Here is a 17170-nt window from a genome sequence, read left to right as displayed (position 1 = left end):
TAAGCGTATGACGTCCAATGTTTTAGGCATGGGACAGGCTTTTGGAGCTCAAGAAACACATTATAATGCATTCCCAGGCCTCAGTCTGTGAACCAGTGGTGTTAAAACTGGGCCTTGACTCCACTTTAACTATAAACGTGTCACCAAGAAGTTGGGTTTGTTCCTTTCCTTTCTATTCGTTTGTATTGTTTCTCTGTTTCTCAGCGCTCTTTGTGCGCTCTTTCCTTTCCCACCGCATCTCTCTGCTAAAAATCAGCCTTCCAATGCCAAAGCAAAGCCATAAAACACTCAGCATCATTCATAGCCCGCACCCGCTCACAGACAATGAGGCTGCTCAGAGAACAAAAGAATCCGCAGGAAGTGTAGAACAGGAAACGTACTTCTGTCAATGTGGTACCAAAAAAGTATATGAGAGAATAAATCCAGTGCATTGCCTCATAGTTTAGAGAAATTACATTATATGAAAGTTGGGCGTAGAAAAAGTTTAGAGACAATAATGTTTTCCAGTTGTAATGTGAATGAAGCAGGGAGACCAAAAAATAATTGAAAGCCAACTGGTATAAAAAAAAAAGAGCAGAATAGTTAAGAGAAGTGGGTGAGCAATCATTTTCTTACAATTCTCAAGAAAAAAAAAGTCCCACTTCATAGCAGTCAGAAATTCGCTCGAGTCATATTAATTTTTTTCCCCGTACAGACGCCAGAGTTTTATTACAGCATGCAAATATCCTATTACAGACAGATAGGGCTTTTGACATGTTTTGTGACATCTTTTCTTTAGCAACAGTGAGACTTGCGACACACCTTTATGGCACACTTCACTTCACAGTTGAGATCAAATTAGCAATTAAGAAAATATAATTTGCACTTGGAAAAAAAATAAAGCAAATTCTTGAATTACATTGCAATTAACCTGTGATTTGGCTTGCAGCAGGAACTACTCTCAGAGCTTCAGTTATAGAAAATGAATCACCACCTAATGACCAATCAGAATCGAGAATTCAGCAGTGCAGTGCATTGAGTTATGACAAGTTATGACAATAAAGATTAAGCTGGATGTCAAATATAGAATTGGTATCCCAATTGGGATTTCAATTCAAGTAACCTTCAGGAAATTTCTGCAATAAATCAAAAAAGCAATCACTCTCTTGTTAAAGATGATGCCATAGGCATCCATTATCTGTGTTCTTTTTGAAGAGGACAACATCTCTTCCAAAACGTTTTGTCTTTTGTGTCCTTAGCCTCACTGAGGCAATGGTTTGGAGGAAGCATGTGTTAGATTTCGCTCTCCCGGATTGGTGGCTATGGTGCAATAGGGAAGAACTAACCAGTGGAAATTGGAAATATCTAAATTTGGGGGACAAAAATGCATGGGAAGCTACATTTGATTGTTCCTAATGGCGCACATTTGTTCAGTACACGCAGGTGTTTAAACTGAGTGGTATGAGACTTGGATGATTCTGTCTTCTGCCCCATCAGAATGCCTGCTGAACCATAAAACGTCCAAAGCTCCATGGTCATTCACACACTCATAATATCTCTCTCTTTCTCTCGCTCTCCTGCCAACTCCTGTGCCTTGAAAGCAGGGTGCAATTGAGGTAGATGACTCTGTTAGGAACGGTTGACCGCACAACCTTAAGTCGCTTCATGAAGACGATTATAACGAACCGTCCGTGATTAACATAATCACATTCCGTTACCCAGAGTCACCAAGCTGCTGCGAGTACATTAGCCAAGTGAATCAGTTATAACAAGTACAGACGGCACGCTTTCAGCGGCAGGCCTGCAATGGAAAAGCGTCACAAGCTGCTGTTCGCGTTTTACTCTTGACTTGTTGCCTTACAAATCCTGATAGCGTGATTGCCGGGAAACTTCCTTTCGACTGCTTGACAATTGCATTGTCTTTTGAACCTTATTGTCATGTATGCACCTTTCAGGGGAAAGAAAAAAAATTGTGCAGAATATGATATCGCACTTTTAGAGAAGGTGACATGCTGCGTACTCTTTCGGCATTCTGAGTGACAGAAGCGAAGAAGAGGATTTAAATGTAGCTGGAGAGAAAGAGAGAGAGAGAGAGAGAGAGAGGTGGAGAGGGAGCCATTCGCCCTTAACATCTTTTGAATGATCCTCTATAATTGAATATCGGATTCGTCTGTTTGTTTGCTCCATCTTTGCTTTTATGGCATTTCTCACCCTTAATGTCATTACTCCAGCGTTTATGGCCTATTAAACATCTGCGAACAGGGAGAGAGCTGCAAAAACAGCACAGCCCCCCCCCCAATGCAGCAACCTCGCTCTGAACCTCGTGCAGCTCGTGATCAACGCTGATCTCCGCACATTTTGGCAGAGCCGAGTCTTTTCCCCCCCGTGCCACATGCAAATTTATTTATGATGCCGCAGACTTGCTGGAAATGAAATCAGCATACACACCCAAACTTTTTCCTCCAGCACTCATGATTAAAGAAATCTATTTTGCAATACAGGCAGAGAATATATTGTTTTTTTCCCCCATTTTATTCAAATACTGTGAATAGGGTCTATTAAAAAGAAGAGAGAGAGTGATAGATAGAGAGAGAGAGGCACAGAGGTATTCCTTGTCGAATCTCTGGAATAAATTCGATCAGCACTTCAACACACTGCTGTCATTCTCTTAAAGAGATTCATGCAAACCACGCAGTTTTCCAGCAGCACCTTCGGAAGAACAGCTGATAAGGAACGTTCTACAGAAAGGCAACAAGGATGAATTTTTACTTTTACTTTGCCGTTTTAAAAAAAGGCAGTTAATTAGCTAATTCGTTGAGTCGTCGAGTGCACAAAAGAACGTTTCTTCAATTATTAAAACAAAAGTTCAATCAAGACAAGATTAAATGAGTAGTGTTAAGGTTGACTATAGTTAAAGGTTGTCGAATTCTTGATTCTGATTGGTCAGAAGGTGGTAATGGTGGATGGACATATTTGGTACCTGACGCCTTCAACTCCTTCACCAGTTCCTTTGTTGCCGTCTTCAGTCGAGCCTTTTTTCTGAACAATGCAGTGTCTGTTTGGTACTTTTACAGGTTCCCATGATACCTTCAGTTGTTTGGAAAGTTCTTCTAAGGAGGAACTGGGCTTGGGGAGATCCACAATTTCTTTTTTTTCCCTGAGGACCTGGTTTGGATTTTCCCATGGTATCAAGGGCAAACAGGCATAATTAATTAAAGCCACAGATGCACTCATAATCAACTCCCAATTATGACAACTGGCCAGTCAGAAACTTCTAGACAGTGTTGTGGACTCGAGTCACATGACTTGGACTCAAGCCACAAATTTGCTGAATTTCGACTTCAATTAGACCCAAGCTCTTTGACTTTTTTCAAAACCAAAGATAAAAAATTCTACATTTAAAAATGTGCAGTGACTTCTTCTTCCTAAAAACAATTACATATCAATCTGCAACAGTCAACCAGTCCGACAGCCAGTCAACTTGCGCTAGACAATGACAAAGTTGAAAGAGCATTCATTCCCTGACAACAGAGGCACTTTGCAGTAGCCATGCCCCCGAAGTTAGTAGCCTTCGCCTACAGAGATTATGTTTCATTCAACAACAGAAGGGCTGCAACATATAGAACCTGTGGTTCAAGAATATCAGATGCAATTGCAACAATTTCAGATTTTGTTCGGCATTTGAAGCACCTTTAACGGGAATGTACAAATCAATGTGAGCTAGCTAGCCAGCTAGCCAATGAGCTATAAAGTGTGTGTGGCTTCTTTGGGATCTAGTTCCGCTAGTGGAGCAAAAATTAACAGAACATTTGGCCATATCGTGTCTGAAATGTCACTTATTCAATATTAATTTGTTGTTTATAGACTTGACTTGGGACTTGACTTAGGACTTTACTTGGGATTGCCTGTCCTAACTTGGGACTTTATGTGGACTTGACTTGGGACTTACCTTTTCTGACTTGGGACTTGACTTAGGACTTGCCTTTTCTGACTTGGGACTTGACTTGACTTGGGACTTGCCTTTTCTGACGTCGGACTTGACTTGACTTGGGACTTTCTTTTTCTGAATTGGGACTTGACTTGGGACTTGCCTTTTCTGACTTGGGACTTGACTTGGGACTTGCTTGTCCTGACTTGGGACTTGAAGTGGACTTGACTTGGGATTGAATGCCAATTCCCAAGACTTATTTGTGACTTGCAAAACAATGACTTGCTCCCACCTCTGCTTCGAGCAGCCATTACATCAGTTTCTGGAATCTTCCAGACAGTTTAAAGAGACAGTCATACTTGGTGTCTGTAAATTTCTGTCCCACTGGAATTCTGATATAGTGAATTAAAGCTGAAATAAATCTGTCTCTAATCGATTGCTGTAAAAATGACCTCTGATGTGAACAAAGTAGATGCCCTAAGTGACTAAGGAAGTGTGGTAAATTAAAATGTGTGCTGTCAAAAACTGAGATTGAACATCTTTAGCCTAGTAAACTTTTGGCCTCAACCATAGGATTATTAGGCTGCATGTAAACACTAACATGAACACAAGAATACAGAGCTAATCTGATCGATTTAGCAGTTTCCGACGTCTTTGTTCTCCCAAACTTGAGTTATTAGAGGTTTTCTCAAAGCTCTTCTGCATATACAATTCCGAACAAAATATTAAATTCGAAACATTGAACCAAGCCGAGCTGAAATTTAAAACACTTCTATGCATGTTGCTATTTCTTCTTCAGAAGTAGGTCATGGAAACCTGCTGAACTGCAAACTGCCAAGAAAGACAGAGACACTGCTCGGGTAATTTGAATTCAGTGTAAGTTAGTCACAGATTCTGGTGTTATCTCACGTGATGAGGTTGCAGTTTTGTTTTTGTTTTTTTATATTTTCATCAAATGGCATCCCAGGGCTATAGCGAAGCTGAGAAAATATGGATTTATGCCATATTTGTGACTCATCCTCTCAAGCCCTTGAGCGGCATTTATGGGGGCCAAGTACTGGAAGGCAATATGTAGAACTTATACTGATGAAGATGGTGAGGAGTTTGAAAAATTTTGAGGAGGATGTGGTGAGCCATGCAGAGCCGCTTGTCACAAAGCTACAAAAGGGAAAGAGTGTCAGTGAGTGAGCGCTAATGAATTCAATATGTGGCTAATGCCTTCGGGCCTCTTCGGCTCCCTGCCGGAATTGACGTGACTTTGAAACTCGGCATCATCAGCAGTTTTTTGGGCCTCAGAATCCGACACAGAGTAGTGCGATTCTGGAAGGGTTAGCAAATGTGGATGAATGTTAGCCATTTAAAGAGGATATAATGCTTGCTTCAGCAATTTGGACACTGGGATTATTATAAAAATTTATTTGATGATGATGATGATGATGAAGACTGATGGCAGAATTTGCATTTTCAAAATTCATGATATAATTTATTTCATGTAGAGATTCTAGCAAGTGAGAGCAATTTTGTTAGATTTCTTATGAAATAAATCTTAGGAAAAGCTACCAATGCTAAATTCATTGCACAGGAGGGTTGCCAGGTTAGTCACATACCTAAGATACTTTTCTGCTCACCACAGTTGCAAAGAGTGGTTACGTGAGTTACCATAGCCTTCCTGTCAACTTAAACGAGTCTAGCCATTCTTTTCTGACTACTCCTGGGATATTTGTACCTTTAGACATGCTAAAGGTACCAGATAACTGCTAAAGCATCATTTTATGGCCATAGTATCCCATTAGTATCGAACATTGTGATACTAAATTTGGTATTCGTATCAAAGTCAAAATTCTGGTGTTGTATCAGCAGTATCACTAAACCTATTTCTAGACATTTTTATTCATTTCAGGCTTGAACCTCTCTCATTCTATTGGTAACTTTGTGAATTTCATTTTGTGCAATTATTTCTAGATCAAAGCTAGAAAGCTTGTCTCGAAAACGTTGAAAATGTTCAGAAGTGGATTTATCCTTTCATTTTTAAACACATCTTGAGAAATTTGTCGTTTTAAGATATCAAGCCATAAAGATTTGTCTCTCAAATAAAAATATTTTGGAGTCAAACTTATCACATATCACAAATTAGTTGGCAAGTATCGTGAAACAAAGCTCATTATTGGGTGTGATTTATATATATATATATATATATATATATATATATATATATATATATATATATATATCAAACTCACATGCATCCAGCAGCAGGTTATATCATTAGCTTCAGTGTTTATTGATTTATTTCATCCCCGCAGTCTTCATAAATGCTGAACAGTCTCACCTTGTTCTGTTTCTACGTCTCCATGCTAATACGCATTTATGTATGTCATGCTAATACACAGGTACAGATAAATCACATTTCGTTTATGGAAGTCAAACGACAAGAAATAAAAAGTGATTTAAAAAGCACATTCAAGCCGGTCCAGTTCAGCGTGTTTGGTCACATTATGCGGTGTGCTGACGAGCTGTTTTGATCGTACAATCATTCATCCCCAAACTGCGGTCAGTCTCATGTGCGAGTGCTGCAGCGTGATAGCTAATCTGATCTAAGTGCTGTGATTGGCTGCGGACATGAGGGGAAGCTGATATGATATGATGTGTCTAATTTACAGCTCTGAGCTGGGAGGTGATCAGTGTCATAGTGTGTGATAGACAGAGACAGTGTGGAAGTGTGATACAGAGACTCTGTGTGTGTGTGTGTGTGTGTGTGTGTGTGTGTGTATGTGTGGTGCAATAACAAAGGCTTCGCAATAGCATCAGTGCTGAAGTCAGGTCCAATAACAGTTTTATACTGTCAGTTATTAAATACTGTATATTGTTTTATTTAAAAAAATCACATTTTATTGGTATGAGAAAATTAAAAACTAACATCTGATATTATCTCAGTAAGGATGTTTTGTTTTGCGATCGCCCATGCGGCTAAACACTGTGAGATCTCTGTGGCCACTTTAGATAATTACTTATCACATTAGATGAGATCACAATAAAATCTTATGATAACCCTAACCCTGTGAGATTATATATTAAAAACAGACCTGTGATTCAAGCGGGTTCCTCTGGTGACTCCTGAATGGCGTGACAGAAAAGTGCTCACTCTATTGTCTGGAGATTGCAAGCTCAAATCCTGACTGGGAGTCTAAGAGAGCGAACAATCACAGCGATGCGAGCCAGTCATGGGTGTCTGTGAGCTCATGTATGAGGAAGGGGGCGGACAGCAGCTTTCCTTTGAGCGTGTTATGCCTTCCTGCGACGCAGCATGAGCAGCAGTTCAAAAAGATGTGGTTGGCTGGCTTGACATGCCTCGGAGGAAGCACAGGATAGCCTTGGTAGAGGCAAGCTGTCTGGTGTGTGGGAATTGGCCAAGACTAAACGAATTAACAGGGAGAAAATCAGCAAGAAATTTAAAAAATGAATTACTATGTTTTGTGTAGTTTACATCATCAACCAGTATCATCTGAGCTTATGCAGAAAACAGGCTCACATAACTACAACCATTCTTCAGAGTGAGTTGTTCTACCATAGTTATAGCTGTAACATGAGTTTTAATGTAATCCTATGGCATCTTCTTAGCGATGGGTTTTAGACGAACGTCGTAGCAACGCACATACACCGATTTTAATCAGAAATTTCCGACACTGACAGAACGTTGGCCTTTGGTCATAAAATGGTTGCCCTAAGACCACCAATCTCAAATCACAGCCAAAGAATTCTTTTATAACATGCGATTTTTGCCCACGACAGTAAAATCAGACCGAAAGTCATAGTGTAAAGTCTAAGTTTCCATTTACTGAGTTTGTTCACATAAGGATAACAAGAAAATGTGTAAAAATGTGTTTCAAATGGGAGAAAAAAATTGCGTTTTGGGAAATTTCTGCTATAAAAACATTTACACTAGCAATTTTATCGTTTTAAGAGTGTGTGAATGTATGTGTGTGTCCATTTTTTTAGATGTGTGTCCATTTTTTTCAGTTGTCAGTCATATACTGTACAATGGGAGCTAATTGGTATAAAGCCACTGAGGTGACATGGCAGTTATTTTCTAATAAAGTGTGGCCAAGAACTAATATTAATTAATTAATTAATTTTTAAAACAGTCTGGTTTTGGGGACGTTCAACAACATTAAATGTACCTACAACTGAATAGACTTTAATTTTTTGTTAATATGTATATATTTGTAGTTAAACATCCGTGAAATCAGCCTGTCTTTTTTCTCCGTCTTTCTTGAAATGCAGCTCATCATGTTACAGAGAAACCGCAAAAAAACATAAATTCCTCTTTCCTGAAGCCTTTGCTGTGTCTGAAAAGGTAAAACTTAGTCTGTTACAAAGTGTTGACGCTAGAGACTCCTTCCATAAATGTTAAGTAAACGTCTCTCAACAGAAAACTTCACAATTATATGTTTTTTAATCCATTGATCTGGAGCATTATAAGTGAAAGAGAATTGAATCCAAGAAAAGAGCAGGTTAAAAGATTTGCTCGGGGGCCAATCAGTAGCTTTCTAGCATAAAATCTTAATCAGTGATTTATGCCTGACTCCAGGGACCTAATTTGTCTTAGTTGGCTATTATTCACATTATCCTCCAGCTTCTATGTGATCCCAAGTCTTAAAATCATATAAAGTAGATGGAAAAAAACAGGGACTTTATTAGGTTTCCAGCAAATAGACCATTTTACAGGAAGTTTGCAGCGTGTCCTGGCATCCCTTCTGAAAGAAATCGGATTTTATTCGCCGCCGCTAAGGCCAGACGTCTCTCTGTTTATTGTACACGAGAAGGTGGTGTAATGCATCATTTACCGCATTGCCCTCTGGCATTTGGCATCATCTTGTAGTCCTTTTTACTTCTTTTATCTCTGCTATCAAGCAAGCAAGAGGAGACAAACTATCTGTTTATCATCTGATGTGGCCGATTAAATATTAAATGCGGACAGATGACGTTAAATTACTTATCAAAGCCGTTAAGAGCTAGCTCAATCATGAACGCTGCTCTAAAGGTCAGAGTCGAGTTACGTTCACCAGGAGAATGATGTATGGGTTTCGAGAAGGCTGGATGTGATGTCATACGGCAATTTGTTGGGGAGAAAAATTGTAGAGATGTGGACATCAACCTGGGTCCGAATGTCTGAATCTCTGAAAGTCTGAATATCTCAATTCATTTCTGAGATCTGTTTTGGTTTCATTATTAATTTAAGAAAAAAAGTATAATCAAATTCAACTGGTTATATTTATTAAATGGCAATACTGAGTCTAAAAAATCCAGGAAGTGAATTTTGTGGCAATGTGGACAACGAAAGTAGCATTTATTTGAAATAGTTTGTAAATATTAACAGAAAATGCAGGCAAAAAAAGCAACAGGAAAAATGTGAAAAATTTTATTAGTTCAGTGTTTTTTTTCTTTCCAAAATATACAGTGGGGTCCAAAAGTCTGAGACCACATTGAAAATCTGTTTTTTTTTTAATTTAAAATTGGAAATAAACAAAAGGTTTTAGAATTTTGAAATATTTCAAACAAAGAAAGTAAATGTTCAATATTTGTTGATTTGTTGAATATTTAATATCCAATATTCTGCACTATTTCTAGGTCCCTATTTAAATGTAAGCAAATGTGTGATATTGACCGTGTTAACTGCTTCGTACAACAAGATCAGATTTTCGTCATGCCTAATCTCTTCTATTGAAGCGTATGATCAGACCACACTCTGATGGATTTGATCTGAAATTGGATCATAAGGTTTTGCACAAATTTGTGGAGTCCATGCCAGCTCGAATGCACACTGTCATTAAAGCAAAAAGGGGACGTAACAAATACTAAAAAAAAAAAACCTCTGCAATTCATGTAAATATTTCAAAGATTCTACTTTTCACTCAAGTTGTTGTCAATAATAATGTAATGTAATGAAAAGTATTATAATCAACAAGAAAAGAATGCAAAATAGAAGCATTTTCACTAGTGCTCTCAGACCATATATATATATATATATATATATATATATATATATATATATATATATATATATATATATATATATATATATATACACCTTTTGGGTTTTTTTTGTTTGTTTGTTTTTTTTTTTTACTGTTTTTTACAATAATTTGTACTATTTTTTTTTTACTGTTGATTATTATGGCAAAAACAAAATGATTTTAATTACATAATACACAGCCTTCAGTTAATTATTTGGCAGAAACAGGTGAAAAAATTCAGAATTTCCTTTCACCGATGTTTCTTTATAAATCATTCCAAGCTTGAAGTGTAATATTATCAATCACCTCCATGCTTAGGTTCATGCAGCCATTCACAGTGTTCTAATTTGCTTGTTTTCTGTCTCACACATTTTAAAATACAACAAATATTTGGTATCCACAAAAAAAAAAGATCTCAAAAAGCCTATCTTTGTGTGCCTGTAATATTATTACTACTGTTAATATTATTCGTGACAGCCCGAAAGCTTTTACCTGTTGTAGGCAGGAAATTACAAGTTCGCCTTCGAGCGCAGCATAAAGCTTTACTCCAAGCTTTCAGCCTAATCATGACCTAACCTGAAACGGCTCTACCACTGCGCTGCAGGGAAATGAGATTTCATACTGTCCAAACAGCTCTGTATATCCAACCTGATAACAAACAAATCCCTGAGTGTACAGTAGGAGAAATTGGTCTTCGGTGACAGAGACTTCCTGTTTCCTGTTTGATCCTGAAGAAGATGGTCTGAATATGACCTTCTCATGTCGGTAATCCTTCCATCACCTTACCTGTTGATTAAACACACAATAAGGCTTTCCTGACAACACAGAGGCATATACAGTCGATTATCAAGATGCAGCCAGAGTAATGACAAGGAGCAGATGGCTGCAGCTAAAACAGGAGGGAAACAGGAAGCAGGAAACAGGAGATTTTTCAGGGCTCGAGTAGCTCCAGCTACAAATCACAGGTTTGTATTAATGCACTAAGTCGAATACGTTATCGTTTCTTATGAGTCCCCACCATACAAGCTGTTACTAGAGAAACGATAACATATTCGAATTAGTGCGTTAATAATTCGAATAATTCCAACGATTCGTCGATATGGTTTCGTTTTCTGTAAGGAGATGTTTATTTAACATTTTGGGAAGGAGTCTCCAGTGTCAGGGTTTTGTAACAGTCAGAGGTAAAGCTGTAACTTTAAGAGAAAGAGAAAAAAGATAGACGACTTTTGTTTCTATCTGCTATGACGTAACTGATAACAAGACCGAACTAGTTTTGCGAACATTCAACGACAATAAAAGTAACTATAAACGTAAATATTGTTGTGCTGTGGTATAAGAGGAATAAAACACAATGAATTGGAAATGTTATTGGAAAATAATCAACTTTAAGGTGGTAACAGTCACTCTGTTTGTGTCAGGGTACATCCCACCACCCTGTCGTTGATTCTTTTCCTATAACAGCATGTCTCTAAGGGGTTTTTCCCCTTTAACATGCGCACTTTTCATTGGTATTGCTGTTGAGTTTGAAATTCTGAAGTGTGTGAAAGAAAGTTATATTTGAAAATTTTGTATAAATTTGAACAAACAATTGAGACTTTAAAAAAAAACAAAAAAAGGAACGAATGTGAATCTCAGCTAATTTTATCCTATGGAAAAAATGTATACGTTGGGTCACTACAAAACAAAAATAATGTTAATAATATATATTTTTACCTCTTCTTAATTCTGTAAATAATTCAAAAGGGATTATTATTTTTCCAATAATTTATTCTGCTACCAACTGAAAAAGGTCAAAAGTTACCAGAGAAAAGCTGCTACTTTGGATATAAAAAGTCTACACACTCCTGTAAAAATGGCAGGTTTTTGTGATGTAAAAAAAAAAAAGAAAAGAAACCAAGATAAATTATGAAAATACTATATTTGTTTTTCACTTTATTTTTGGAATAAAAAAGAAAAAGAAAAAATGTATACAAGAATCCTCAAGTTGCATAAATGTGCACACCCCTAAACTAATATTTTGTTGAAGCACAATTTGATTTAACGACATATTATTATTATTATTATTATTATTATTATTATTAATGTCCTCGACTAATGTACATATTTTATTCGAGTCTTCACCTGTATAAATAAAGCTATGTGCGTTTATATTAAATGCCTGTAACTGTAACGCCATCAGCTTACAAGACATCATTTCCTGTTAGAATGCCGAACACCAGGGCAGTTGACCTCGTGCTGATGATTTTTAAGGCTCATCATTAATCATTATCCGATAGGGAATATTGATGCGGACTGTCATAACGAACAATCAGTCCAGGCCAGCTGTTGAGCTGCTTCTCCTGCAGGAACAGTGCACTGTAGGAATTAAATTAGCACTGTGACAAAGCCCTGAAATACAAGCTAATCACTACAGGTGGATTCCACACCTGCAGAAAGCCAAAAAAAAAAAAAAAAAACGCCGCTCAGGTATTACAGCATGTTCAGTTTTTCAAAAGTAAAATCTAGAGAAAAAAAATATCATGTTGACCATCACATTGCATTTGCGCAGCTTTCTAAAACCCTAATTAGTAGGTTTGACTAAACGAATGTGCAGATTTGTCTCAGGCGTCCATGCTTCTGTAAAAAACTCTACATATGACGTCACAAATTTTTGATACTGGATTTAACCAAAAACGTCTAAATTAAAGTCAATTATTGAAGCAAAAAAAAAATCCTCAAAGAGTGAAGATCTTTCGTCTTTAAGATTTCGGATATGTATGCTATTTTTAGTTTCAGTTCCACATGACTTTTTTCTTCCTGTGTGTGTTTTTTCGCCTTTTTCTTGTCCGGGTTTCTTTCCAATTCCGCAGAATGCGGCCTAGCGTTTTTATTTCTAGTATTATGTTTTGAAAGCGGTTTCTTGTTCACTTTAAAAGAGCTATGATTTAAATTCATGGGCGGTTTATTTCTGTCACGCATTTTAAACCTGACGAATAGGACGAGTGTAAAACCTCTTTATGTAATGTTACTTGCGTAGCTCTTGGTAGCTAGTTTCCTAGCGGATGTTCGTGAATGGCAGTGTTGCGTAAACACAAGGTTTAAATTCTTGCGATGAAGTAAAACACATATTTTGCTCTTCATTTTGTGACCATGACCCAAGTGTGGACTTGGAGGACGAGTGTAGAAATAACGTTGTCTACAAATATGTTTACGTATTTCTAACAATTTCATTTTTATTCAATACAGTTTGAGTAATACTCGTTTTATATTAAAAAAAAGGAGCCGTTTTTCTGATTTTCTGAGGCCACATCGTACACTGAAAAAAAATAGTTAATGGAACAGTGTATTTACATGAATTTCAGAATTTTCACGTAAGTAAAATAGTTATGTTTAACAAAAAGTAAATAGGTAAATCATAGCAGGTTTATGTTAAACTCTTTCAGTAGAAATACGTACATTTTTACGAAATTATGTCATAATTAAGTAACGTGGACATTATATCAGGATGTTACTTACGTGAAAATTCTGCCCTTAATTTAAATCTGTTGATCTATGAATTTTTTTTTTCAGTGTATGAGACACTCCTCTGTCCTGAAGACTTTCCCACGTTACGAAGTGCTGACACTGGAGACTCCTTCCATTAAAGGTGCAATAGTCAATATTTTTCATTTCTTACTAGTAGGAATAATGTGGAAAATTATGTAGAAATGATTAAAATGCACAGCTTAAGCCATTGTCTCAGAGCAAGTGTATTACGTAGCTGGAAAAAAAAAACAGTTAGAAAACCTGCCTGCCAGTCCAGAAAATCTGTTCGTATTTGGATTGGCGTCTTGTCAGTCATTTTATAGACACGCCCCCAACGCAACTTCACGTCCTCATAAATCATTATGAGGAGAAGTTACATGCTTATAGAGTTGTAACTTGGCTTTCAAGCAGTTGAATGTCGGAGTGCACTTGAAAGTGATGTCATGACAGTCCTTGCTATTGGTAACTCTAGCTGAACCACCATAAGTTTTAGGGGGTGGAGCTTTGTGTACATATGGGAAAATTGGGGGCAGATTCAATGAGAAAAAAAACCTTTAGAGACCTATTTTTTCCAGAAATCTTACCCAATGCACCTTTAATGCTAAATAAACGTCTCCTTACAGAAAACGTCACCATAGCAACGACTTTTTTACCTGTTTATTATGCAATGCGTAAATCATACAAGTCCTTGTGTAAGTTGTTACTATAGAAACGATCACTTATTTGAAGCAGGTTCTATCATCAGTGCTGCTGTTGTAGAAAATGAATCAACACCTACAGACCAATCAGAACTGAGAATTCTGTGTGTGTGTTTGTTTGAGTGTGTGTGTGTTTGTGAGTGTGTGTATATGCGTGTGCACATGTGTGTGTTTATGTGAGTGTGTGTGTGTATATATGTGTGTTTATGTGAGTGTGTGTGTATGTGTATATGTGTGCACATGTGTGTGTTTATGTGAGTGTGTATGTTTTTGTGTGAGTGTGTGTATGTGTGTGTTTATGTGAGTGTGTATGTTTTTGTGTGAGTGTGTGTATATGTGTGTGCACATGTGTGTGTTTATGTGAGTGTATGTTTTTGTGTGAGTGTATGTATATGTGTGCACGCATGTGTGTGTTTATGTGAGTGTGTATGTTTTTGTGTGAGTGTATGTATATGTGTGCACGCATGTGTGTGTTTATGTGAGTGTGTATGTTTTGTGTGAGTGTGTGTATATGTGTGTGCACATAGGTGTGTTTATGTGAGTGTGTATGTTTTTGTGTGAGTGTGTGTATATGTGTGCACATGTGTGTGTTTATGTGAATGTGTATGTTTTTGTGTGTGTGTGTATATGTGTGTGCACATGTGTGTGTTTATGTGAGTGTGTGTATGTGTGTGCACATAGGTGTGTTTATGTGAGTGTGTATGTTTTTGTGTGAGTGTGTGTATATGTGTGCACATGTGTGTGTTTATGTGAATGTGTATGTTTTTGTGTGTGTGTGTATATGTGTGTGCACATGTGTGTGTTTATGTGAGTGTGTGTATGTGTGTGCACATAGGTGTGTTTATGTGAGTGTGTATGTTTTTGTGTGAGTGTGTGTATATGTGTGTGCACATGTGTGTTTATGTGAGTGTGTGTGTATATGTCAGTTTATGTGAGTGTGTGTATATGTGTGTGTGTATATGTGTGTGTGTATGAGAGAGAGAGTTTAACGAAAGCTCTCGTGCTCCTGGGCCAGTCCACGCAGGAGAATCCGCTCCTGGTTTTTTCTCCGGTAGCCGGTGTGTATCACTCCTTCCTCTCTATCTCTCTCTCTCTCTCTCTCTCTCCCCGCCGCGGTGCACGAGCAGATGTTTGCCGAGCTAAACAAACGCAGTTTTTTTCTTTACACAAAATCCGTTACCGGATGCGCGCGGGTCAAAATTTCAAGCCGTCGACCAACACAACCGGGACATTTTCGTTTAGCGCGCGCGTGTGCGTTTGTGTGTGTGTGTGTGGGTTTATTTGTTTTCTTTTCTTTGCTCTGAAACTTGAGAGAGATTTTTTTTGATGGTTTATTCGCCGCACGCGCACCTGCGCTACGATGCTGTAACGCGCCGTTTGTGAGCGGCGCGAGCGGCAGTGACACAGAAGAGGAGGAGGAGGAGGAAGAGGAAAAGGAGGAGGAGGAGGAGGAGGAGGCGCGCTGAAGGACGAAGAGGAGTGAGAGTAAGGAAAGGAGAGGAGAGGAGGGAGAGGAGAGAAGAGGAGAGGAGGGAGGAGATCGGATGCAGTAGCGCCACCACTCCGAGTCCAAAACTCTGCGCACGCGAAACACTCAAAGCTCCACGCGCTGCCAGGCAGGAAGGACGCACGCACGCGCGCTCGCAGACTATTCCTTTTTTTTTTTTTTTTTTAAATTCATCCTTAGGTATATTTTGAATACAAGAAAGAGGGAGAAGAAGGAGAAGAAGGAGGAGAAGAAGGCGACGATGCCGTTACACCCGCGTCCCTTTGTGCGCTGGAGAGCCGCGCAGATTCTCGCCTCGGTTTGGCTTCTGTCCGTCGGATTCACCTGCACCGGTGAGTCGCTCGGGTTATTTCATTCTGCTCATGTGTGTGTTTCAGTGTGTGTGTGTTTCAGTGTGTGTGTGGGGGTTGATGCATTTTTTTTTTCCCTCACTCTTTCATCATGAGGACTCACGAGGACTGAGGATAAACAGCAGTGTCCCGGTGCGCAGAGCTAGTTTTATGCATACAGGGGAGAACAAAAACAAACAAACAAAAAAAAACCCTGCGCGTGAGCATGTTGTGTTGAGGATGCTGTGAGTACGCACCGTGCACGACTTTATGCACACCCTGATATCATGGAAAGCACGATCACGAGCAAGTTTAGTGTAGCCACGAGGCGATGGCACAACGCAACCAGAGCCTGACGCGTGGACGTGCACGCGGATAGAAAAGCGCGCCCGCGTGCGCGTGTGCTGGATGTGAAGATGTAGAGGTCTAATTAAGAGCAGTGCATGAAATGGGTCAGCTGCAGGACACCAGGACCCCAAGACACCCCCCTCCCTCCCCTTCTCCACCTCCCTCCCCACACACACACACACACACACACACACACACACACACACACACATCTCTCTGCGCTAAAGCAGGATCAGCACGGGGTTGCGTGGAGCGTGCCGTGCCGCGTGTGCGTTTGCGACGTTCTTGCTGCATTGGCAGGATCATGCTGACAGGTTGGCCGAGTAAGCTGGCTGGCTGGCCGCGGTGCGAGCCCTGGCTTCAGCAAGTTGCACAAGGCAACGACTCATAAAGAGATGTTAGAAAGGATGAGGGGGAAAAAAAAAAACCCAGGCTGGATTGTGTTCAAGCTGAGCAGGCTGTGCAAAGAGTCCAGATGTCACATCCACACAGTCCTGTTTGCTGATTTCTATAATCTACAGCAGTGATTCTGTTTCATCCAGAGTCACAAGATACTTTTATTAGATTTATCACTGAGGTCTTATACTTATCAACTAGGCTTTAACCGACACTCAGAAATCTGACAGCTGTCCAGATGTTGAACACAGTCCTAGTGGAAGGTCTGAAGTATACCCAAGGCATCTATGAGTTATTTTTAAATTTAGTTACAGCTGTAGAAATCATCACCGTTATTATACTGTATGTACTACTGAGATCGAATGGGTTTCTCACAATAATGTGTCAAGGCTCCAGCATTGTGTACGTCTAGTATGTAGAGGTGCATCTTTCACCACCATATAACCGGACTTTACTCGAAAAGTTCA

General features: G+C 38.9%; 1 protein-coding gene across 4 annotated transcripts in view; it reads left to right on the top strand.

Moving 5' to 3' along the window:
• Positions 1–15565: 15565 nt before the first annotated feature.
• unc5a (unc-5 netrin receptor A) overlaps positions 15566–17170 on the top strand; it is a 213921-nt gene continuing 212316 nt past the window's right edge. For 2 of the 4 annotated variants that reach the window (XM_053239204.1, XM_053239203.1), the window contains exon 1: positions 15566–15962. In XM_053239204.1, coding sequence (XP_053095179.1) covers positions 15872–15962 — 91 coding nt within the window. In that variant the 5' untranslated portion in view covers positions 15566–15871. The remainder of the gene's footprint in view (positions 15963–17170) is intronic. The other 2 variants (XM_026947083.3, XM_053239205.1) reach the window with 1 other exon arrangement.

The sequence above is a fragment of the Pangasianodon hypophthalmus genome, chromosome 13 (genome assembly GCF_027358585.1).
Source record: "Pangasianodon hypophthalmus isolate fPanHyp1 chromosome 13, fPanHyp1.pri, whole genome shotgun sequence".
Lineage (NCBI taxonomy): Eukaryota > Metazoa > Chordata > Actinopteri > Siluriformes > Pangasiidae > Pangasianodon > Pangasianodon hypophthalmus.
The sequence above is the reverse complement of the archived record's forward strand: the minus strand, read 5'-3'. Positions and strand labels throughout refer to the sequence as shown.